Raw genomic sequence first — 24,977 nt, forward strand, 5'->3', positions numbered from 1 at the left:
AATTTTTAAGTGTGCCATTTATAAGAATAAAATACAAAAAAGTGCCAAAGCAAAGAAGAATAAAACACCCCTAATAGTTTCCTCAAATCAGATCACTGTTGACAAAAATGTTACACTAACGTAATAAAGAGTGCCGGTATGTCTAAGCTTCAGCTGTATTTTAGCTAGCTTATATTAAACAGCATGATATAAAGAGTATAAGCTTATAATTTCACCACAGGTGCATTGTGGGAAAAGTATGCATTTTAGTGTGTCCAACAAAAACATTCCAACAAGTCTAATACATAAATTAAAAAATAGTCTATTTTTTAAGGTGAAAGTAAACTTGATCTTGTTGTTAAGTTATAAGTTTATTTTTTGTTGTTAAAATGATTATTGAATTTTGCTATAGTAAATATTTTACAATGAGTTAGGATTACATTTATGCCTTATGCCAGCTAGTTCAAAAATCTGTACTTATGAAAGTCTGTCTTCAGAGTCCTGGAAGGCTTTTGTGAACCAGTGATCACCGGCTAAACTATTACATAAGATGAATGTTCTTAACTCCTTTCATTGTGTTCACAGTACATCGATTACACTTACAATGGCTACAGGCTACTTCCTTGTGAACTTTGATAGATTGTTGATGAGATTCCTCATATTTGCTCTCGTTATGTTGCAGTAAGCACAAAAGATTTAGTTTCAACTCGATGGAATCTCGAGTGCAGATCATTCATTGTTTGACACATCATGAACTATGAGTATTAGTTGAACATTATGTCTAGGCTGCTAAACGTGGTATGAACATTAGTGTAGCTGTAGTGCACATTCATTGCAATGACCTTTGAGCCATTATGTAAACGTTAATAAATTTGTTATGGTAGTCACAGTGCTTGATTTGTTATGATGGTTTGATACTACCGTGTTCACTCAATTAATAGATACTTGAAGGTGTTAGCATTAAGTTTTGGAGTTTGTGAAGGCTTCTGCTTCCATTTACTTACTATTTACAACAAATTATTTTTAAAAATATTGTGTGAGTAATATAAACAAGCGATGTATGTGAGAATGTGGCACAGATCAGTTTGTTTTCTCTACATTCATTCACTTACTGATTTTGTACTGTTGGAGTTGTACTCTCATATTATTCTGATATTGTTTTAAAGTACGGTATGAGCTATTGGGAGATTGTTGTGATTTGGAGACTCCAGTTTAGTAGTAGTTATGCTATATGGAAGACACTGTCTAGTAGTAGCTATTGTATACAGAAGACACTGTTTAGTAGTAGTTATTGTATACAGAAGACACTGTTTAGTAGTAGCTATTGTATACAGAAGATAAAGATGGTGTTTGTGAATTTGTGAAAATTGTGCTGCTTTAATGTTAGAATATCATAAGTATTTGATAGATACATGTACAGAGATAAATTGACTCGGTTTTAGATTTTGTGTGTTATCTTGGATGACCAGTTCTAGATACGGTCCGCTATACTAGTATTATTTTTAATAGTTTTCTTGGTTACTCTACCTTCAATTCTCTTTGTCAACTCTTTGTTGTATCCGCTTCAGAGTGGTGCCAACCCTGACCTCAGAGATGAAGATGGGAAGACTCCCTTAGACAAAGCGAGAGAGAGGAATGATGAAGGTCACAGGGAGGTTATCGCTATCCTACAAAGTCCTGGTGAGTTCCAATCGGTTATTTGTGTCAATGCTCTATGGTTAGACCTCTTTTGGTAATCATGTTTACCATAGTGTACCAAACAGTTATTTTTATACCATACTAGTACTCTTAGCAGTTCCATGCGCTGTGAGAGATCGTCCTGAGTAATCAGTACCGGAATTATTATCTCTTAAAGTGGTAAGGCGACTGAATGGTGTGGTGGTAGCACACTTACCTGATGTCCCGGGTTCGATTATCGTGCAAGACAATCATTTTTATCAAACGCTTTTAGCGGGCTTCGAACAAATGAATGGACGGGCATGGCTCTTATCAAAGTAAAGATTATGCCAAGATTATTAGTAGGTATTTGTTCGAGTTTAACATCTAGTCTAGCCACTGCTATACATCTCACAGGTGAGTACATGGTGTCTCTCGAGCGCAGCAAGCCATCACCTTTTGCTGACGTGACTTCGAATGAGGCTTCTACCAATGCCAACAATGCTGCCAATACTGCTGCTGATACTGCCTCGACTGCAGAGAGTATGGAGGAAGACAAACCTACCCAAGAGGAAAGAGGTTGGTCATATTATTCTGTTGTCTTTGTCTAAATATACACTGTAGTATTATAATATTTGTAATATCCAGTAGTCACTGACTACTGGTTAGGGTAAACATTGTCTGCATCACAAGTTTTGAAACTGGGTTTGTTTGATTTGTCAGCAGTTTCATAGAGGTATCTTGTTGCATTTAATTATACCGATTGTCCTAATATGTTCTTGAACAGAATACTCCGATCAGAACCCAGTCTCATAGGCGTTCGCGTCTCATAGATGTGCATGTTTAATGGGCTAAGGTATGTTGTCCAACAATCACCTTAAGGGGTTGAATGTTTGATGCATATCTTTCAGTGAGCACATTTACATTTGTGTAGCTGAAATCACATTGTTTACCCACTAACAAACTGGAAGGTGTTGAATTACTTTAGTTTTGCACTTGTGTTTTCTTGCAGGAGACAAAGAGGTGGCACCTACCTTTGTACAGAGACTACTCCCTCTTTTCGCTCAGGTCTATACAGGGACTTTGGTATACTCAGTTAGGTCTGTATATGGCTCATTCCTCAAGTTTTTGTTTATTGGAGGTCTTAGCATACAGTTAATTAAGCAACTGCGATCTAATGGTCTAAAACTGTTTTTATTTGGATAGCAGCTTTTTTTCATATGAACATTACGGAAATGGGAAGCTCATATGAACATTGCGGAAATGTGAAGCTCATATGAAAATCGTTGCTAGATCACATTGTTTTTAATTTTAATTGTCAATGTGAAAACCGAAACCATTTTGTTTTACAGGAAAGCAAGTTTAACACTAATGCGTAAGATGCTACACTATATTTCGCCGGAGACCCTCGGTTTAATGTGTGAGGCCGGAGAGGATGGCTTGCCCAAACTCTTCCCGTCACAGCTAGTAGAGGTGCTGAGCAGTGTACTCGACAGCGAGGAAGATGATGACGGACACCTGCTCGCTTTGCAGATGTCACAAGATCTTCTCCTCAAGCAGAAAGACATTTTTCTCGACCACTTTGCTCGTCTCGGCATTTTCCACAAAGTGCTACAATTGGTTGGGGAGGAACCACAGTCTCCCAAGTCAGATGCCGAGGATGAAAATGACAAACTGTCTTCAGAGGAAAAGGTCCGGTGTTTCTTCTTTTGTGTTTATACATATTGTACGGTGTAGGACTTTTTGGCACCAAACCTTTTTGTACTGGTATTTTTACACCAAATAAATTATTCCTGCTTATATACAGCTAACAAATAACTCGATGATAGTCACGAGACAACATTACTTTATTCATGAAACTTCACACAATATTTTCTTCTTCAATACATAAAAAATGATTTTTAGGTTAGAATTGTTGAAATTTGGTTAAAGGATTTTGTGAACTACATTTGTTAAATACGTAAATTTACCTGTGATGTTCATTTTTCTCGGCTTAAAATTCGTTTAAGCATTTCTTTTTGCATTTTTCTCTGCTACTTATAATTGGTTGAGCCATAAGTCACAATGAAAAAAGGATAAATTTTGAACTTCTAACCTGTGCCAAAATGTCTTTCACTAGAATTCGTAATGTTGAAAAGTCCTGTGACACAACGTCTGCGTCAAAAAGTCTCGTTGCGCATATTGCTCTGTTTACCGTCCCTTACAAGAGTTTACCCGTCAAGACCTCTCTAATTTTCTTGTGTGGTGACTTCTCCGACGAGTATGCAGCTCGATGCCTGCCCGCACCTAGTATTTTTAAATGATTGGTATTATACATTGTTTATATGAGGCTTGAAGGGTGGTTCTTTAGAGCTGACATGCTCTTGTGCATAAACTAAAATCTGCTCATATCATGCTGTATCCAGAAAGTATCATCCTCTCTGCTTGTCGATTTTTTGAATTAAATTTTATTTTTTCATCGAGTAAGACAATTTTGAAAAAATACACCATAAAAATCAGTAAAGGTTTCATAGTCGCAATAGCTTGGCTAATCAATGTGCAGATCTCATTTGGCTGGCAGTGAGTAGGGTGTGGCTCACATATATCAAAAATCACTGCGATTTAAAGAAAAGAAGACAGTCCAACGATATTGCATGAACACCTTTTTGTTCACTCAGGAGGTGGAAAAGCCATTGGAGGACGCAACTGACATACTTCCCAACAGAGCCTACACATGGCATGACTGGTGTCTTGTCAAAGGCAAAGACTGTCTCTATATATGGGGTTGGGCAGCAGCGCTGGAGCTATCTAATGGCAGCAATGGTTGGTTCAGGTTTATACTTGATGGCAAGCTTGCTACCATGTACTCAAGTGGTTCTCCAGAAGGTGGAAATGACAACTCGGGTAGGTGTTTTGGAGCTCGATTGTCATAGTTTCTTGAATGAGTATTTTTACTATTTTTTCCTAATAGGCTTTTGCTTAGTCATATATATCTATACGATATTGTAGAGAATCGTACCGAGTTCCTTGAAAAGCTGGAGCGGGCACGCTCATCAGTAGGTTCAGATCCACCCCAACCAGTCCTCTCGAAAGCTGGCTCGGCTAGCATAAACATAGGCAACTGGTGTTTGATCAGTAAGAAAGATGGGGAGCTACGTTTAGTCAACACCGATGGGCAGCAGGTTGGTTACCATTCGTGCTCATTCCACATGTATATTCCTCGGAAATAACTACCTTCTGCGCTGAAACTATCCTCATTCGTTGTCAATGTTAGTGTCTCAAGCTGAGGTAAAATGCATTATGTTTAGCATGAGTTCAGTAGCTTGTTTGTTCTATTAGATGCTGTTGAAATGCAATTCATGGATTAACTGAATTTTGAAAGATTTTCATCACGTGTTAACAGCTTCAAAAGTTTTCTCTCCAATCACTTGCTTTCCATGTAATTCAATGGTTTTCTTGCAGAGCGGATTGAATAAATTGTTTAAATGTTGTCCTTTTTAGTTAACGAAAAGGATTGTCAGGCTCCATTCTACGGTAGATTTTTGTTGTTAGTTTACTCTCATTAACTATACATTCATATCTCTTCTCTACCTCATTGGTGCTTAGATTTGTCCGTCTTTTGTCAAGTCTGGTTGTGTTCAACACTGTAGGATTCAAAAATTTTCTCACCCTTTTTTCTGCAGCTCCTCTCTCGGCGTATGGCTGCATATCCAGTGTTGAGTTTTAGTAAAATATTTCAGTTTTATTGACCGTAATGTGTTTGTTTCCTGTAAGATGTCCTTAATGTAGTGTTCATGACTCCGTATTACAGCATCTTAACTCCGCATGCTTATCAATTCTGCAGCAAGCAACTATACTCAAGGATGACCTGCCAGGATTCGTTTTTGAGAGCAATCGGAACACACGGCACACATTCACCGCTGAGACATCTCTCGCGCCAGAGATAAGTCCCGGCTGGGGCTCCAAACGGAAACAGCAGTCAAAGATTGAGATGCTCAAACAAAAGGTCTTCTGCTTGAACTTTTGTCTTTGTTGATAGTATAATGATTATCATTAATAGTCTTGGCAAAAAATCACCAACATTTTATTAGCATCAATTGTAAGATTTCACCCAAATTACCTAAGTGTTAGCAGAGATTGCCCACAGTTGCTGGTATGTTAGGAATTTGATTATTTGGTAATTAGAAGTTTGTGTGAGATGATCACTTCTTGTGGTGAATACAGCTATTTGTCTTCTTTGACAGGTGCAACAGTTAGCCAAAGATCTTTACGAGCGAGAGTTGAAACCAGCGGAGAATCAGCCTAGAGGGATGGCTCTAAGGCTAGCATCAATTTCCAAACAGATTGAAGATGCTTGTGCCAGTCAACTTCTCAACTCTGCTGGTTAGTTTTATTTTTACCTGGCAGTACGATTATATTGGTGTCTCGCTATAAGGCTTTTGGGGTGTAGGAGTTGTAGTCTCGCTATAAGACTTCTGGGGGTGTAGGAGTTACTGGCTGCTATGGTTTCTTGGTTGACTGTACTTTCAGCTCGCTGCTTACTTTATGTCTGTAGCAATTGCATTAGTAGTTTTATTCTACGAAGGGCTTACTAAACTATGCTGAGGTGGTGTTCAGGTGCAGCTGTAGCATTCTAAGATGGCTTTCTGGTGCAGGTAGTTATTCTTGAAATTTGAGTCGTGGGCAGATGTTAATAAGCTAGCATTCAGGGATAGTTGGTGTATTCTAAGGTGACATTCTGGTGCAGGTGGTTATTTTGAAGCACAGTTCATGGGCAAGTGATATTTTTCAAGCTGTGGGTTTTGCGTTTTTTTATTGGTGTACAGAGAGTTAGGGAGTGTAAGGGGAAGAGCTGTGATGTAGAAATGCACAATTAGCCAGGCCTAGGCAGCCAACAGATTGTTAGATATGAGTTAATAGCTGATAATTCACTTGGGCCACGGGCTAATTTATGTTAATGCTTTGCACAGTTCTTTAGAATAGATTTGTTATGTTCACTAACCAGATAAAGTTTACCAATTACAGTTTGACCCTATATGTTTGCTTACCATGTCTGTTCATTGGTTAACCATTTGATAAAGGATATGGTCACTAGCAATTGGTCATGAAGGAATGCGTTAATGGTCACTACATAAGTTTCACATTTTAAATAAAGAATACTCTGGGCTATTTGTATACTCATGATTACACCGTAAAACTTTCCACTAGTCCTTGTTACTCCTACATTTACTAGGCTGTTGGGGATTACCATAGATATATAAACCTTATATATCTATGGGTTTATATATCTATGGGGATTACAGACTAGCTCGGGTACACATAGACCAATTACTATGTCTTCTTGTTTCACAGATTGGCAAGCTGACCTCACAGAAGCTCTGAGCAACTTTGCAATCCTCTTTTCTGATGAGCACACAGTCGCCGCATACGAGTTACAGAGCTCGGGAATCGTCTCCACCTTGCTCACTAGTCTTAACCCCGAGGAAGCTGGCATTACTAAGGCTATATTTTCAAAGAGGATAAACACTTTTAAGAAGGTGTTCTCCAAGTATCCTCAAAAGTGAGTTACACGAAACGAAGAGTTAGTAAAGGGTTACTCTACTAGCCCACTAATGTCTCTGTCTTAGTTCAGAAGTGATGAGGCGTGTGTGAGGGAGATATGCTTAGAATAGTGGAGTATGTCTCAGAGTTTAACCTTCTAATCCAGCTGTAAACTATAAAGTTAGTGCTTAGTGGTACTTGTTACACACTAGGTGTTTGCTATTTTCTGTGTTAAAAACTTTTGTAACTTGTTTTCATTAGTTTTACTCGTTCCATTGGGTTAACTTTATCAGACCGTGAGTTTTGGTATAAGAAATTCTGATGTGAATTTATGTTAACGGTTTACCTCATGTTTTACCTTTTGGTCAGTCAAGGCCACTCTGTATATGTCATTGCTTCTCTCTAGTGCTTCCAAGTTGGTGACACGGCTAGTTGCGGTGCTAGAATCAATCGAGAAGCTGCCCACCTACATGTACGATGCGAACTCGAGCACTCATTACGGTCTGCAGATCCTCCACAGGAGAATGCGGTTTCGGTTGGAAAGGTCAGCAAAGGAGACGACTCTCATCGATCGCACAGAACGCTCACTCAAGGTATTTCAAGCTTTTTATTATGTTGAGTTACTCGTGTGCTTGACAATTGACATGAAATACAGTTTGCATGACAATTGACTTGGAATGCAATTTACATTTGTTTGTCTAAATTGACTACAGGTTGAGCCTCTAGCCACTGTGTTGAGTTTGGAGAGATATCTGTTAAAGATGGTAGCCAAGCAATGGTATGATTATGAGAGATCAACTTTTTCCTTTCTCAAGAAGGTCAAGGCCAAAGGCAGCTCAGTCAACCTGCGATATGAGCATGACTTTGATGAGAATGGATTAATGTATTGGATAGGCACGAATGCCAAGTATGTCCTCACCTTTTTAACACTCATAGATGTTTATACCGCAAATCTATGGTCCTTCAAACATGCAGTTAAGTAGGACGCCTCAGAACAATCGTTCTTTTGTGCTTTTCCTATGCCTATAGTGTCAAAAGATGAGTTTTACCTGTTCGGAATGATGGCCGTCATTCTGTTACCATTTTCCTGTTGGGATGTCATTCCACTTTGTAAATATTGTCAGATTATTCGTAATGTAAGGATATTATCGACATAGCAAGTACCTTATCAGCTAGATTCGTAGCATGTCGGTGATAAGCAACCATTTTATATGGAGAGTTTCATCTTTACTTCATGCCAAATGGAGTGTAAACTCAGGCATGTAAATCTAAAAAAGTAGACATCTTTCTTTTAATCAGGTTTTTTGTCAAAATTCCATACTCTCAAGATATACTTGATATGACAGATTGTGGATGAATAGCATATGTTGCTGCACAGGCTGATTATAAGGGAAGCTGATGGTTAAAAATGTATAATTGGTTATATCAGCTATTTTGGTAGCCACTTTTAAATATAGCTGCTTTTTCGGAAAATACGCAATAGACATTTTCATACACTTTTATGCTGTTCTATATGCTTGTGCGAAACAAAGATGAATTTAGTATGTTAGATTTGTTCTTGTTAGATGTTACGCTTCCAGATTTTTAACGGATGTTTTCTGCTATGTTTTCAGGGTCACTGTTTGACCTTTCAAGGGTCACTGTTTGACCTTTCAGGCTTCATTGAAGTTTTTTAGATTTCATTTTTGTATGCTTAAAGAAGTGCTCTTTTTGGTAGGTTCTTGACAATGCATGTGCCATTTTAGGATGGTTTGAATTTTTGGAGAAGGGCATTGTATCATCAGCACATGCATAGCGCTAGTAATTGTAAAAACTAGTTAATTGACATCAACATTGGTTAGCAAAACTAACTAACATTTTGAGGCCCATTTGCATGCCTCTAACCATTCTTTTTAGATGCAATCAGCTATTTTAATAGATTATACAGTCACATTGATTACGTGAACCGGCTACGCGTTTTCTGAAAGAAAACATTGCTAGTGACTAAATTTCTTTCCTCGAATAATTCAACTCGTTGTCACTAAGTTTTTATAGACAACTTCAAGTTGAGTCCAATCAAAAAATGCATTCACGTGTTCATACTCTTGCAGCAACGGCTATTATTGTTGAGTGGCTGGCATCGGCAATATTTCTCTTGTTATTTATTAGAACGAGAAGTGAATGGGTCAACCCAGCAGCTCATGGAGTCGTAGTTGTTTCCTCGAGTGATGGCAGACAACTCCCTTATGGCAAACTTGAAGATATTCTATCAAGAGAGACGAGTGCTCTCAACTGTCACACTAACGATGACAAGTAGGTTCTTTGTTTTCTTTTATTAATTTATACTTTGTGCATTTATTTGCTTATATCTGTTTGTTGGGACAAACAATTTTTGTGTGTTATATTATTGTAATTATATAGATATTGCACCTTGCTAAACTCTTTCACTACAGAATTTTTCGCTCATTCTAACGGAATTATTTTATGCCAAAAATTCTTTTGCTTACATATAATCCGTATTTTTGCTGTAAAAGCTAGTTTCTGTCAATAGAGCCGTAATCTAAAGCTTTTGGGAATTCAAAGAAAATTCCGCAGAAAGTTCAATGCATTTGACAAAGAAAGGCTTGTTAAATATTTTTTTAGTTCAGCGAGACCAGATGCAATAAAATTATATCGTTTTCGCAGTTTGACTAAAACCAGACACCTATTCTCTCATATAAAATTCATCTTAAGCCGAAAATAAAAAAATTGGAAACCACGATATTGTGCTGTGAATTCTGAGTAAACGATCTCATTGATTTTTTGCGAAATCACAACCCACTATTCTAAATTTATTGTGGCAAAATTTTGGGTGAATCTGTTAACTGTGTGATTCATGATCAATGTTTTTGTATAGGTACTAAGGCGAGTCGTTTTAAAGGCTTTCTGTAGTGAAAGAGTTAATAAATTCAACAAATCATCTTCAACGGTGTTTATATTGATACAGGAAATCTTGGTTCTCTATTGATCTCGGAGTGTGGATCATACCCTCTTCCTACACACTTCGGCATTCGCGAGGTTATGGCAAATCCGCCCTTCGACATTGGTTCTTCCAGGTTTCAAAGGATGGAGCCAATTGGACAACACTCAAGGAGCATATTAATGACTTGTCACTGAATGACCCTGGGTAAGGCTCATGTTTTATTTGCTTTCTCCTCTCTCATGTCCTTACTCTTGCCCTCTCTATATACACACACTTATGGAAAGATATGAAGCGCTTTCAAATCTCATGACAGTTTTGTATGAAAAGTTAATTTTAGTGCCGTGTGGCGAGTTGACGTTTCAAATGGTTGACTCGGCAGGAATGTATGCTTCTAATACTAAGGAAACTTGCATAATCAATGCTCTTCAATCCGCCATAAAACACATCTGGTCAAATGAATTGCCTTCTCTATATGTTTAGTTGTAAGGGGCAATTAGTTTTAATGACTATCTTATAAGTTGGGTCAATCATGCAATGATCAATTTGGTAACTGCTTGCTTGGATGCAAAGAGTTTGTCGAACATACTTGCATCACTTATAGATATCTTATTTGTTCTCCTACAATTATCACATTTTACAAGATGCTTGATGCAAGAGTTGATTAGTTCACATTCAGCCCGCAAATAGAGGTTTAAAGTGCATCAACATGTAGCTGTGTCAGCAAAACTAGTTGAACCAGAATTTCAAAGGGTCGAAATGTCTGTAGCTAGTTGAGTAACCCTTATGGATCACGCCCTTCATCTCCCTCTAGATCGACCTTTACGTGGCACGTTGAGTGCAAGGAGACCGAGCAGCAAGGATGGCGACATATACGAATCATGCAAAACGGAAGAAATGCAAGCGGACAAACTAGCTACCTCAGCCTCTCTGGCTTTGAGCTCTACGGGCTTGTTACTGGAGGGTGTGATGATGTGGGTGAGTGAAGATTGTTTAACGGAGTGTTTTAGCATTCAAAGGTGGCTTTGTCATTAGGTCGTTTGGTGTCAACAGTTTTGTACTTCGAATGAGATATCGCGTTGTAATAGAGATTTCTCTTTGAGGCTGGGGTTATTTAAAAATATGCTTTCTAATTGTGGAATGATCTTTATCTTCTAGCTGTTTGGTTTAGGGAAAGCAGCGCGGGAGGCTGAAGCCAACTTAAGGAAGGAGAGACGACTCTTGAGGACACACGTACTCAAGCAGATGGCGCCAAATGCAAGGGTAATTAGAGGAATAGACTGGAAGTGGAGAGACCAGGATGGGCAGCCGGCCGGTGAGGGAACAGTAGTCGGGGAGTTGCACAACGGTGAGACTTTTAGCTATTCCTTGCTTAAGTGACACCTTGCTAAGTGACTCTCGTCTAAGTGACACCTTGCTAAGTGACTCTCGTCTAAGTGTCACCTTGCTAAGTGACTCTCATCTAAGTGACACCTTGCTAAGTGACTCTCATTTAAGTGACACCTTGCTAAGTGACTCTCATCTAAGTGACACCTTGCTAAGTGACTCTCATCTAAGTGACACCTTGCTATGTGACACTCGTCTAGGTGATGCTCATATAAGTGACACCTTGATAGATGACTCTCGCTTAAGTGACACCTTGATAGATGACTCTCCTCTAAGTGACACTTTGCAGAAGTAGTTAGAAACATGAAACAAATGAAATTGAATGAGACTTTTTTGATGATATGCTGTTGTTAGACGAGGTGCTCAGCCATGTGCCAGTTGCTATCCCATATGACCAACTAGTCTATTAGCAGTTGTCAGCAGGTGACAACTGCACCACCCTCTGTCTTCCGTCAGAGTGGCTGAATTCAAGTGTGGTGTTTTTTTGAAAGAAAGGCAGCACACTTTTCAATGTCATGGAGCAGTTTTGTTGACAAGCGTATCCCTTTTTTGTTTGGTATTTACATTAAAGATGTAGTTGTGTCAAAATTTAAGTTGATCTTAAAAGAAAGCTTTTTTTTCTCTATCAGTTGATATGTTGTTTGTTGTGTTACGCGATCGCATTGCCAAGATATTTGAAGATTAAAACCGAAAAAATCTGATCGCCGTAAAAACGCTCAGGCCACAAAAACGTGCCCAGCCTCGCCAAAAATGATGTCACGCGTTTGGCAACCTGTCTCTATCTCTCGTATTCACATCGGCTATTTGCGATACAAGTCTAGTCTTACACGGCTCTATTGGCATATATCTTATTTTGTATTTGCTCATGTTGGCTAGAATAAAATTTTAAATCCTGCTACAGATGCATTATTATGAATGTTTAAAAGGCCTCAAATAACGAAAATTGAAAATTTGTTCTACTCACTTTCTCCAAATGTTGTGTAAACATTTGGGTACCGACTACCAATTCTACCGGTCTACGGTAATTCTGTCAAGTCACTTTTGTAGAACGCGGTCTTTGTATCAGCACAGTTCTGCATCTACCCATACAAACGATATACAGCCTCCCATAAGCCCCGCCCACATTATGTCGCCTATTACCTACGTACTCGTTTCTTGCTAGTAGTATTTTTACCGAATACTAGATAAGTGAAATAAGCAAGCCACCTCTTTGAAAAGAATATAGACAGGGATAGAGTTTTAAGAATGAGAAGTCTGCTGCAAACTGGATTTGAACTCACATTCTCCAGTTCTGCGGACACCCATATACCATATCCGATACACTACAATATTCTGCAAATCATGTTTTGCATTATCTTCAACAATATTATTTTATTATATAATTTTTACAAGCAAAAATATTTTCATCTCGGCATAAAACTTTTATTAAAAATATTCATCAAGTCGTGGCCACTCAGATAGTATTAGCTGATACAATAAGACAAATTCATCTACTGCAACAAACTCAAACAAAACATCATGGCTTATGCAGCACGCATTCAAGTCTCTCTTTCCACTTTATGGCAGTTTCCACACTGACAAAGCTTCTTCGGCTGGTGGGACGACATAAACATTCTGTAATCAGTAAAAAAAAATGCAATAAATATATGTCATTCTAAAGCGTATCTATTGACAGCTTCCAAATTGGGAGTTAAATAGATTGCGAGTGTAATTTTAAAAACGAATAAACATTTAATAAAGGCACAAGTACGCCAAGCCAACGATTCGAAGCTTTGGTTCTGGAAATTAAAGATTTGCAATGATCAATCGATTTTACCCACTTCCTACGAGTGAAAATAATTTGTAATCATGACTCTAATTTACCAAAGAAAATTCGAAAAAAATATTACAGCTAGGTAAAACGGCAGATAAGCTATGAAACGATGATTGGAGATAGCAAAGAATTATCATTTTATTAATTAGTATATGTATTTATGACTATAAAAAATATTACATTTACTAAAGTATAGAAGACTCTAAGTTAATTTACCTCCATTCTGTCTTCTTCTGCAGCAAAACGCTGCTGACGCCTGTCAGCTTTGGCCATAGGCTGTCTACTCTAATCTTTTACTAAAAGTTGCTCAGATAACTCTGAGTAGCGGTCGCTCGAACTTGAAGCCATTTTAAAACTATGTATAACTTAGTAATTGTTGAAACGCGTTGAATCAGTAACGAGTAATGAGATATAATTAGGAGAATCTTCGAGATCACAGACAACGCGTTTTACGAGTGATAACATTTATTACGGCCTATATAAAAATTTCGCACGCATGATTGGCTAACGAATCGACCTCATATTTATCGCTTGTGGTTTCGTTTCAGATAACAAGCTTGTGACGTCACGAAATTGCCACCCGCTGGAACGTGAGCTTTTTAAAAGAGGGCCTCATTCAAACGCATATATCTCTGGACAGGGTTGGTCTACAAAGACAAAAATGGCATCAAATTGTAGCTGATGTTTTAGCCTTTTATGGGTCCTAATTTCATTTTTGACGCAACTACATCTTTAAAGGCAAAACATCAAATTGGACGAAATTGTGCCTTTATTGTGGCGAAAGAAAAAAAGCTAAAGGGCATCAACATCCCATGTTTATTGTAAGGGTGAATGGCTTGCTTTTTGTAAGAAGTTTCCAAGTGTTGGCTTGATCAGACAGCTTTGCCTTAGCATGTCGTGTAACAGTACCCACAGGAACTGTATTATCTCATGGAGATGAGTTGCTTGGCATATGCCTCCTACAGCTCTCATATGACTCAGTATCTCTGCACCAAGTCTACTTGCTACAGTTGTCATCATTGTCTGGCAGTGCCCTGGAATCAGCATTTCTGTATCACTAAAACTAGCCATTATGCTACTATTTTTCATAAAAATAGAATGTTTCACCCTTTGTACGGACAAAAACGTGTCACCTCATCACCAACATTGCAGGCTGGGTCGATGTCAATTGGGATAATGGTGGCTCCAATTCTTATCGTATGGGGGCAGAGGGCAAGTTTGACTTAGCCCTAGCTCCATCTCATGAGCCGGAGAGACTGAGGCGTCCTCCACCTGATAGTAGTAGTAGTAGAGGTTCTGTGCTCAGTAAGAAGAGCAGTTCAACCCCGAGTTTGAGTGAAACAAGTCAAGTAGTCGCCGAAGGGTCTGTAGCTAGCACGGACCAGGCTGCCTCTGCTGACAATATAACCAAACAGATAAAAAGTGTGAGTAGAAAATCATTTCTCCAGTCCTACCTCCATCTCACTTGTACTATAGTTTGACCTAAGGCTTCACCAAATACAAATGTAAAAATCTTGTTTTGTTCCCTCGGTTTTTAGTTGTAACTCTTTCGCTACCACAAGCCGCGTAGTACCGCTTGCCAAAGCATTTGAGTATGGCCAAGAGCCGTCTGGTGCAAAACCTTTCTGATTTGTGAGTAGTTGATTAATTAACCTATCATATCGGTACATAAGTGAAAGGAAACAATTTTCTGCATGTATTGAGCCAATAGAAATTATAAATACAAACCCATCCTGAGTGTTGTTTTGCTTTGCGAAAAGTTTGCTTAGCATCAGGATTTCTTCGTGTCCAATGACTAGTTGTGTCCAACGCGTTACAGCAATGGTTTCATTAATTTTAAATCTATGGAATTTGAGTACTACTAAGAGTGATATTTTTTATTTTTATTAGTAATAATTATGCTGTAAGCTCTAATATTATCGATAAATCATTTGACTCGGACATCTTCACAGTCACAAAAAGCTCATTCAGCAACACATTAGTGACATTTTTTATGGCCTCAGCTGATGTAAAATTTTATGCTGATTAATTTAGTATCAAAACATTCTTTTTACATCTTGTTTTTTTATGATTTATACACATCCTTACCAAATATTATGTTCTACCGAATATGTAATTATGTTCCGGTAAACAAATTAATTTGGTAGCGAAAGAGTTGAACTTGTAAGTATTCAATTACCTACAAATGTGTGGTGGTTCCTCCTGATGATAGTATCAGTACTAGGCATATAGCTGGTAGAGATGCCCCGATTCTAATTTCACCAGCCGATTCAGATACCGATTCGATATACCGATTCGATATACCGATTCTTAATGAAAAATAATCCGATTCAGATTCTTTTGTGTTGCATAGATAGTTGTTCATTTTATTATGGAAGTATAAATATAATGCAAAGAAAATATAAATATTAATGTATTTATTTGTTTGTATTTATGAAAAAAGATATACATGTATATATATTCACATACTGACATACCGTGCATCTAATAACAAAACAGTCCATGTTTCTTGAAATATGTTATTATTAATGGTAATTACAGTTAGTGGTACAGCTTTCTCTGTGATAATGCAGTCTCTCTTCTACAGCTGAACAAATTGCTGCGCCTGTACAAGTCTAAAGCAAATAAATGCGTCTTTTAATTACCGTTAGTGATTCAATTATCTCAGTGAGACGTCTTTATCTTCTATCACTATCGGTGTCGCCAGTCGTACTGAAGGACTCACGCGCTACAGATGATGGAGGGGAGGCTAAACACCGAAAAGCCACTGAGGTTATTTTATGCGATACAAACGATACATCATATCGTCGGGATCAAGAGAGAGAGATAGATAACTTTATGCATCAACTGCTCAAATTACTTTCGCCATGCTAGTACATAGAAACATTACACCACATTTTTGTTGCTCGTTATGGATCTCTTGTTCGTGATTGACTGCAACAAATCATATCGCTGTAATTGGGAAATACTGCACTTGGTGATTACGTCCTGACTAAAGCCAAAATATTGCGCAGCTGTGTGGATGTTTATTAGGCTATAGACATGAAATAGATTGTGTGACAGGCTTGGAAATCATTAGATAAAAGCAAGGAACTTGCAGCTGATGATTTGTTATTAAAGTAGCAGGCTAAAATACAGGTTTCTGCTAAATAGTTGATATGTAAAAAGTATCTGAAGTGTCCGATTTTTTAAGAAAAGATCGGCCGATACCGATTCAGATACTTAATACCCATATCGGCACCGATACCGATTCCGATATTGAAATCGGGGCAACTCTAATAGCTGGTAATGGAGTGCAAAAATAAATATGCTGACTTTCAGTTAAAAGATTGTAACATTGTCCTAGTTGCTATGCTAATAACCCGGAGGCAAGATAACTCTCTACGAAATAGCTACTCTGAGAGTGCTTTCTTAAAAATGTGGACTTAGGAATTTCTCACATTTGATAAATTGTATAAGAATCACTGTTGAGCTTTACTTGGAAAGTTGAAGGAAAGTTTCTATTTCAGACAGCTGAGTCTGTAGCAGAGAAGATGATGGACCTGTCTCAGGCAGCTGCTGATGTCTCTCTGGACTCTACCCCTTTAGTCAGAACCAGTGTCACCTCTAGTTCTGGTGGCAGCAGTGGAAGTGAGTCTCCTGATTGTCTCTCAATTGTCATGCTATCTGACTTCACTAGACACCACTCTTGATTCTACTATTTCTCTGTGGGTAAAGGACATTGACAACAGCAAAGGTCACACATTTTGCGGAAACGGTTTTAGAATAGACAACTTTATTTTAGTTTGGACTACGTTTTTCTTAAAATAATTTTTTGGATCCACATAGTGAAATGCAAACCATCGAAGTCACATTTGATGTGAACCGATGTCAGCTGATATTAGAGATTAGGACTATACTAATTTGCCTATCATCTTAATTATTAATTCTTAATGAAAAAAGAATGATTTCATTTTTGAGCGAACAGTTAGTGATCTGGTCTGATAAATCAATATATCATTTTCCTTATTATTTTTTACAGAACTAGTTTAACCCTTTCGCGGGCAGAACGACATTTTTTTCGCTATATTAACATATTTCTTTTATTGCGGCTTTTGGTTTGCTAAAAGCCGTTTTTGTTTACTTTTTTGTTGGATAGCAAGCTACGATATATTGGCTTCGGTTAGCTTCTAAAAAAAATTCTATTTACACATTTTTAGCAGCAATAAATGAATAAAAATTGAAAAAAAAATTAGTATATCGTTCTAAATAATTTTTAATTATTTATTTTTGGTTCTGTTTTAGCCGTTATTTACTGAAAGCTTCAAGAGTTTTAATTTAGTTTATCGTCATGGCGACTTCTAAGAGAACTCTCCGTGGTTATTCTAATACAGCAAGTACTAGTACCGGAGTTACTAAGAAAATCACAGCTGACTATGACTTTTTAGATTTAATAGCCAAAAATGACAATGAATCAGGTTCAAATTGTGATTGTAATTATTTTACATCTGGGAGTGATATTGATCAAGAAGCTGGTAGCAGTAATGATGAGGTGATGCCAGTGCCTGGAAGAATATTACCAATATGAGGAGAGATAAATCTCCTACCATTCATCAGTTTGTAGTAGTGATAGGTCCAGTATTTACTCCAGTAGATGCTGTGTGATTGGTACAAAAAGACAAGAATAAACGCATGGTGCAAAGACTGTGATGTAGGCCTTTGTAAAGGAGAATGCTTTTGGATATATTATACAGAAATCGTGCTTATTAAAGTGAACACTTGTATCATAAAAAGATGTACAATATATATATTTATCTTGGTAGATCTACATTTATAAATATTTTTGTTATACATTTCTATTCATTTATAATATATAGATATATGTACATCTGGACATATTCATGTATACATATGCATGTTTATACATAGATATATACACACAATAACATACAAAAGAATGTATAAACCTTTTAAAAGAAATTGATTTCCCGGAAAATTAATTCGCCCAGAAGAGTCTGATATAGTCCTGAAAATTCGCCCGCGAAAGAGTTAATACATAACTTCCTAGATCAAGTTAGAATAACCTCCTAGATCAAGTTAGAATAACCTCCCAGATCAAGTTAGAATAACCTCCTAGATCAAGTTAGAATAACCTCCTAGATCAAGTTAGAATAACCTCCTAGATCAAGTTAGAATAACTTCCTAGATCAAGTTAGAATAACCTCCTAGAGCAAGTTAGAATAACCTCCTAGATCAAGTTAGAATAACCTCCTAGATCAAGTTAGAATAACCTCCTAGTTCAAGTTATAATAACCTCCTAGATCAAGTTAGAATAACCTCCTAGATCAAGTTAGAATAACCTCCTAGTTCAAGTTAGAATAACCTCCTAGTTCAAGTTAGAATAACCTCCTAGATCAAGTTAGAATAACCTCCTAGATCAAGTTAGAATAACCTCCTAGATCAAGTTAGAATAACCTCCTAGTTCAAGTTGGAATAACCTCCTAGTTCAAGTTAGAATAACCTCCTAGATCAAGTTAGAATAACCTCCTAGATCAAGTTAGAATAACCTCCTAGATCAAGTTAGAATAACCTCCTAGTTCAAGTTAGAATAACCTCCTAGATCAAGTTAGAATAACCTCCTATATCAAGTTAGAATAACCTACTAGTTCAAGTTAGAATAACCTCCTAGATCAAGTTAGAATAACCTCCTAGATCAAGTTAGAATAACCTCCTAGATCAAGTTAGAATAACCTCCTAGTTCAAGTTAGAATAACCTCCTAGATCAAGTTAGAATAACCTCCTATATCAAGTTAGAATAACCTCCTAGAGCAAGTTAGAATAACCTCCTAGAGCAAGTTAGAATAACCTCCTAGAGCAAGTTAGAATAACCTCCTAGATCAAGTTAGAATAACCTACTAGTTCAAGTTAGAATAACCTCCTAGATCAAGTTAGAATAACCTCCTAGATCAAGTTAGAATAACCTCCCAGATCAAGTTAGAATAACCTCCTAGATCAAGTTAGAATAACCTCCTAGATCAAGTTAGAATAACCTCCTAGATCAAGTTAGAATAACCTCCTAGTTCAAGTTAGAATAACCTCCTAGATCAAGTTAGAATAACCTCCTAGATCAAGTTAGAATAACCTCCCAGATCAAGTTAGAATAACTTCCTAGATCAAGTTAGAATAACCTCCTAGAGCAAGGCTAAAAGTGCTTCACATGAGATTAGCGATATTACAATTTCTTAGCAGCATCTACATGTAAATGGTACATGTAAATGAGGGGAAGTTACTCAAGGACCAGCAGTGCAAACACACGACGCATAAAAACGATAATTATGTCTTACTTTATGGTTTTGACATGCTGACACAAACATGTGTCATGTTACCTGGTGTGGTAGCATTGTGACACATGCTACCACACAGGGTTTGGGGTTTTTTAACTTGTCACAGGTGGGTTAGTCTCTCAACCTTCATATGTTCTCCTTCCGCTGCAGGTTTCCGTTGCGGGATGTAGTGGCAGTCAAATGTTAAGAAGCAATATGTCTTTTTTTCCTTTACTGTTAACAAGTCAAAGGCACATGCATAATACTCGACCATTACTCTTACTACTGTCGTCTCCAAAATAATAAGTTTTTGGAATGTTTTTTGTATTTTTGCTAACATCGCGATGTCTTTTTTAGGCACTCCTAACAACCGAGAGCCGGCTCCAAGAGGCTCGATGAATGAAAGGGACCCGCGACGGGAGGCAAGCATGAATGATGAGGAGGATGAGACACAGTGGGCTGAATGGAGTTCGCTGTCAGAGGAACAACTTTATAGACGACTGGCTGAGAGAGCAGCTCGACGAGCCAATAAGAGTGCAGTCGTGAACAACAAACAACAGAATGCAGGTTTGTGTGCTGTTGGGAGGAGTGAGGAAACGGATTTAACATTTCAAATAAAACTTGTGCACTCGGTTAATGCATCTTTACCAACATCTCCTAGTCATAATTTAATACTTGGCATAATCTTATTCTTACCAAGTGCTTCAAATAACGGAAAACAATAAAAAAATAACTATTTTATTGAGTAACTCAAAATTATCTAATACCCTTAAAAGCCTCACAAGCAGACAGTATATGTTTATTTTGGAAATAGTTCAAGGTAACCTTCAGCCGATCTTGATTCACACCAGGAGTTGGCCCCCCTGAAGTCAATTTGTCTTTTGTTGGATGCATTCGGATGAAACACACAAGTTGTGCCTGGCTCGCACCCACATGATGCGAATTTTGGATAGTGACAACTTTCACCCTCTTTTATGTACTCCACACATTTGCCTTCCAAATCTCTATCTGTCAAACAAAAGCATAATTAGATTATATATGTCTTCAGGTGTTTTTACTATAGATTAGCTTTCCATTCTCATAATATTTTTGTTTCATATTGATTGTTGAAACGTTCTTGTTCTTACAATGTGGGCTGTGTTAAGGCAGTGTTGACAACATGTTTGGCAATGATACGATGAAGCACAAGGTAGAAAATAATAGAAGAAAAGAAATATTGTCATTTATTTTATTACTACTGAGTGCCCGGCGTTGCCAGGGTAATCAAAAAATTCTTTGCATAGAAAATTTATTTTTATTTAACATACAACAACAGTTACCATCTTATCTTTCAATCATCATATCATGAGGAAAATATGTTGTGCACTTCAAATAAATTGAGAAAAAAAATAAAACAACTGTAAAGGTTTTCAAACTTAGCAAACAACTGTAACTTTTAAATTTCATATCATGAAAGAAATGTTTTGTTGAAATACACTAAGAGAAAAAATAAAACTAATGGTGTTTAAATGTAAATGTAAAATCATTAGCAAGTAATGGCTAAATATAGTCTGTTTTGCTACCATTACATTGAAAAATTATTTGGTGTACAATTATATAATTTTAATTTGTTTCAGTGTTGGCATGGTAAGGCGAAAATATATTGTATACAGTGGTTTAGAAAACCATAGTAATTATCTAATGCAAACACCCTCTGGTAAAAATCATCCAAATTCGATATACGTACATATTAAAAATTAATAACAAGATAATGTTAACCTTAGCAACTATAGTTACCTACAGTAACTTTAGTGTATATAGTGGTTATGATCTGTAATAAAATTACGTACTGCACATAGTACATTACAATGTACTATGTGCAGAAGGTATGGTTGCGGGTTTTTACCTTCGACACAGACGTATAACATTGACTTCAACTTAAATGAATTTAGCTTAAAGCTAAGTTTTAGTATGTATTTTACTAAACTTCAACCTTGTCATCGGCTAAATTTTATCACCTATCTGTTTCCGGTTTCGTTTTCACAATAACAAATAACCCTGAACTGAAAGAGCGAGCATCGTATCTCTTTTAGGCATTGTGGGAAGGATTTTGAGAAATAGCGAACATCAAACTTTAAGATATATATATATCTATATATATCTATTAATAATTTAATAGATTCAATCATGGTAGCGGTGCTTATTTGCGGCAATGATATTGACACCATTGCATTGTTGAAGTGATATTCGCACCCACCGTTGCCATCTTTAGGCATGATGTTCCTGCTCATATCCTCAAAAGCGTAGTTGGCCACGCAGCACGCTGTGTCTCCACATTCATCACGCCCCACCCTACAGAACTTGAATAAAGCGCCTGTTATCAGTCTAACTCGCATGAACGATGGTGTAGCATTCTTCAAACCTAGGTAGCAATTACAAAGTTTAGCTGGAAAGGTTAAAACAATAGGTTGTAATATTCGACAAAAATTGATTCAAAAATTTTTTACATCAAAGTAGTTTTGAAATGTAATTTGTAAACTTCAAAAACTATATAATGGTTTTTATTTGTGTGGTCCCATGAAGCTCTTTGATAGCGTTTGTAAACTGAAAACAGGAATCCGTTTCATCTGTTATTTGAAAGTACCGCTAATAGAAATGGGAGCTGGTAATGCTTACCAAAGAGGGTTGAGGTAGACAGCAACAGATTAGCAATGTCAATAAGTTTCTCATGTTGGTCTCTCCGCATCTTACCAAGGTCGAATGAGATAGATGGGTAAATTATCTAATATAATAAGCCTGGGAACTCGCATGTGTCATAGATTTATCATTTTAATGGAGATATGTGGGTAAGCATTTCAGTCATAGCTGCTACGAACCGCTCACAAAGTACCATTTCAATCGGTCAGTGGGTGCAAACTGGCATATATAAGGCATTTTCTATACGCGATTACCTCAGGATGTTGTCTATACTTGCTATAAATGTTTATGACGGACTATGGTCGAGAAAAATCCACTGCTGCGGCCTATGTAGAGTCCTATCATTCAGTCTGAGTAATATTTATTGGAAGGTGTCGCTAAATACTAAGGAAATGTGTGTAGAAGTTAGTGGAAGGCATAAGACATAGCTTTAAAAATGTTAAATTTCAACTATTTATCTGTAGAAAAACGTTTATCAAAATATTAGCAGAAAAGCCGTTTTCATTGTCCATCTGACTGGGATTGTTTTCAAATCTTTTTAGTAGCCAAATATCGTTAGTCTCAACTTATCCCAATTAATTTTCAAGAGTTTTTGCAAACTTTCTAGTCTATAAAGTTTGTGCTTTGGTGCTGCGCTACAAAGCTATTTAAAAGATGAAAGTTATATTCATGCTTTCTCCTAAAATTAATGTTTTAGGAGTTGTGATTACAATGCGTTTTACTTTTGTTTTTCCTAAATTGAAGATAACGTAAAAAATCTATGCAAAGATTTTTGTTTCGTACTACGTAACAATTAAGTGTCAAGTCAGGGATTTTTCAAAATTGATTAGAATTTTAACTTATTTCGCTGGACTTACAAGAGAAAAAACGACATGTGTATTAATAGCGTTATATCTATTATATATACAATTTTCATGATATTCTAGTTTGTCATGATAGATCATCAGATGTGTCGACAAAACAGAATTGGTAGCTGGGCAATTGTTCATAAATACTTGAAGGCAAGGCAATCGATTGACGTAGGTGTTATAGCGTTGGTCTACCAATCTGAATGACACGAGTTGGAGTATCGTCATTAGCCCTCTTTTATCGTAACCTTGACTCCCGGATACAGATAGACAATGAACAGTTAGTACCATTTTTTTATAGTAAAAATGTTTTGTTCTTTTGCTTTATTGTAGACATATAAAATATTTGTTATTAGTTATACTTTGCAGATTAGACTGCTGTTTCTAAAGAACATGCAAATCGTTGAAAAAGAACGTCGATTATGTGAGCTCCCCGTCAACCTATTGTAAAATTACCGCAATCCTGGTCTATAAAACCAGTGAGCTTGCTAAGAAAAGTTGTCGATCCAAACCAATAATGCTGTAGTGACGATACAACCAACAAATTAAAAAATATATGTCAAGTTTTTCTTTTTGTATAGCCAAAGTGGTGAGTTTGGAACAATCATGGAACGGATCAGGCAGTCCACCCGTGTTTTACTGTTAGTTCAATGTAAAATTCCTATAACATACGTTTCTGGAACGGATTATATACATTGTAGGGGCGCTTACTGTATTTGCAAAAATATCGTAAGAAGGTTTTAAAGCTCATAACAACAATAACATCTACAGACTTACACTAGTTGTGTAGATTCCTGCTACAGCTGAAGTGCTTAGGTAGTCTATTTGCTGCTTAAATTATATTTGGCCATGTCAGTTCAATCACCTCTAAACCGTTCTCTTAGTATGATATCCTTTGTAGATTATGTGGCAAGTTTAGTCTCATTGTCTTAGGATTTCTCCTGACGTTTAGTTTTTTAAAAGGGTCCATACTCTTAATGTATGTTTGGTCTTGTCTTAATATTTTGGGTTCATTGAATTTCAAGCCGTAGTCCACAGCTAATGAGGTGTGCCATAAGTAGTTGTTTCCAGTGGATTAGGAGTAATTTCTGTTGCTTATCTCAATTGTGACTACGCACAACTAAACATTGAAGACTCGTGTCTGTGTTATCATCAAAACTGCGCTAGAATTATGTATGCGTAATTTGCATTATATTGTTCCGATTTGTAAGAATAGCCGTGTCGGTATTCCATATACAATTTATTAATGAGCTGTGGACATGTTACCTTGTTTCTACTTACCTGTTGATGCTCTATTGTTTATTTGCTGTCTTTTTTTGTCAGTTCTCAAGCAACACGTCGTGCAAAGTATTTATCATTATAGCATCTAACAAATTTGATTGGTCTGTGATGAGCAGGATTGGTTAATCTATTTTACCTTCTATAATTCTATTTTACCTAATGATCTTCTCTTCTATGCATTAAAAGACTGCTGTCATTCGACACATGATAACGGGTGGCCTGTTTGTATATTGGCAAAGTTTGATGCTCTCAGCAGATATAGTTATAAATGTGTAAACTAGAAGTGGTTTGAGCAACTTTTAGTTTGTATTGGATTCACAAATGGATTTGCCAGGTCTCTCCCTCATCATTCTTTTGTCTAGTGGTGGCAGCTCTATTTTCTGATGAGGCAAGAGCTCTATCGTCTGCTGAGGCAGCAGTTTCAACTTCTCTGGATAGTAGACACATTTGCTTCCTAGTAAAAGATTAAAAAAACTTGTGCTAATAATCAGTATGTGGCATAATACATATGTTATGAAGTTATGTTATGACTAAATTACCTGGTTCGCATCCACACGAAGCAAATCCTAGCATGTGAC

General features: G+C 37.0%; 1 protein-coding gene across 1 annotated transcript in view; it reads left to right on the forward strand.

Annotated features, from left to right (window-relative positions):
• Window positions 1-24,977, forward strand: part of LOC137400288 (E3 ubiquitin-protein ligase HECTD1-like) — a 54,981-nt gene that overhangs the window by 11,903 nt on the left and 18,101 nt on the right. Inside the window, exons 11-28 of the mRNA XM_068086619.1 lie at window positions 1,548-1,659; window positions 2,053-2,214; window positions 2,648-2,735; window positions 2,988-3,327; window positions 4,293-4,518; window positions 4,624-4,796; window positions 5,459-5,620; window positions 5,859-5,997; window positions 6,967-7,174; window positions 7,562-7,748; window positions 7,869-8,062; window positions 9,304-9,447; window positions 10,121-10,300; window positions 10,908-11,071; window positions 11,265-11,441; window positions 14,445-14,716; window positions 16,802-16,922; window positions 19,952-20,161. Of these exons, the coding sequence (XP_067942720.1) occupies window positions 1,548-1,659; window positions 2,053-2,214; window positions 2,648-2,735; window positions 2,988-3,327; window positions 4,293-4,518; window positions 4,624-4,796; window positions 5,459-5,620; window positions 5,859-5,997; window positions 6,967-7,174; window positions 7,562-7,748; window positions 7,869-8,062; window positions 9,304-9,447; window positions 10,121-10,300; window positions 10,908-11,071; window positions 11,265-11,441; window positions 14,445-14,716; window positions 16,802-16,922; window positions 19,952-20,161 (3,259 nt within the window). The remainder of the gene's footprint in view (window positions 1-1,547; window positions 1,660-2,052; window positions 2,215-2,647; window positions 2,736-2,987; window positions 3,328-4,292; window positions 4,519-4,623; window positions 4,797-5,458; window positions 5,621-5,858; window positions 5,998-6,966; window positions 7,175-7,561; window positions 7,749-7,868; window positions 8,063-9,303; window positions 9,448-10,120; window positions 10,301-10,907; window positions 11,072-11,264; window positions 11,442-14,444; window positions 14,717-16,801; window positions 16,923-19,951; window positions 20,162-24,977) is intronic.

Source organism: Watersipora subatra, chromosome 7 (assembly GCF_963576615.1).
Source record: "Watersipora subatra chromosome 7, tzWatSuba1.1, whole genome shotgun sequence".
NCBI classification, from domain to species: domain Eukaryota; kingdom Metazoa; phylum Bryozoa; class Gymnolaemata; order Cheilostomatida; family Watersiporidae; genus Watersipora; species Watersipora subatra.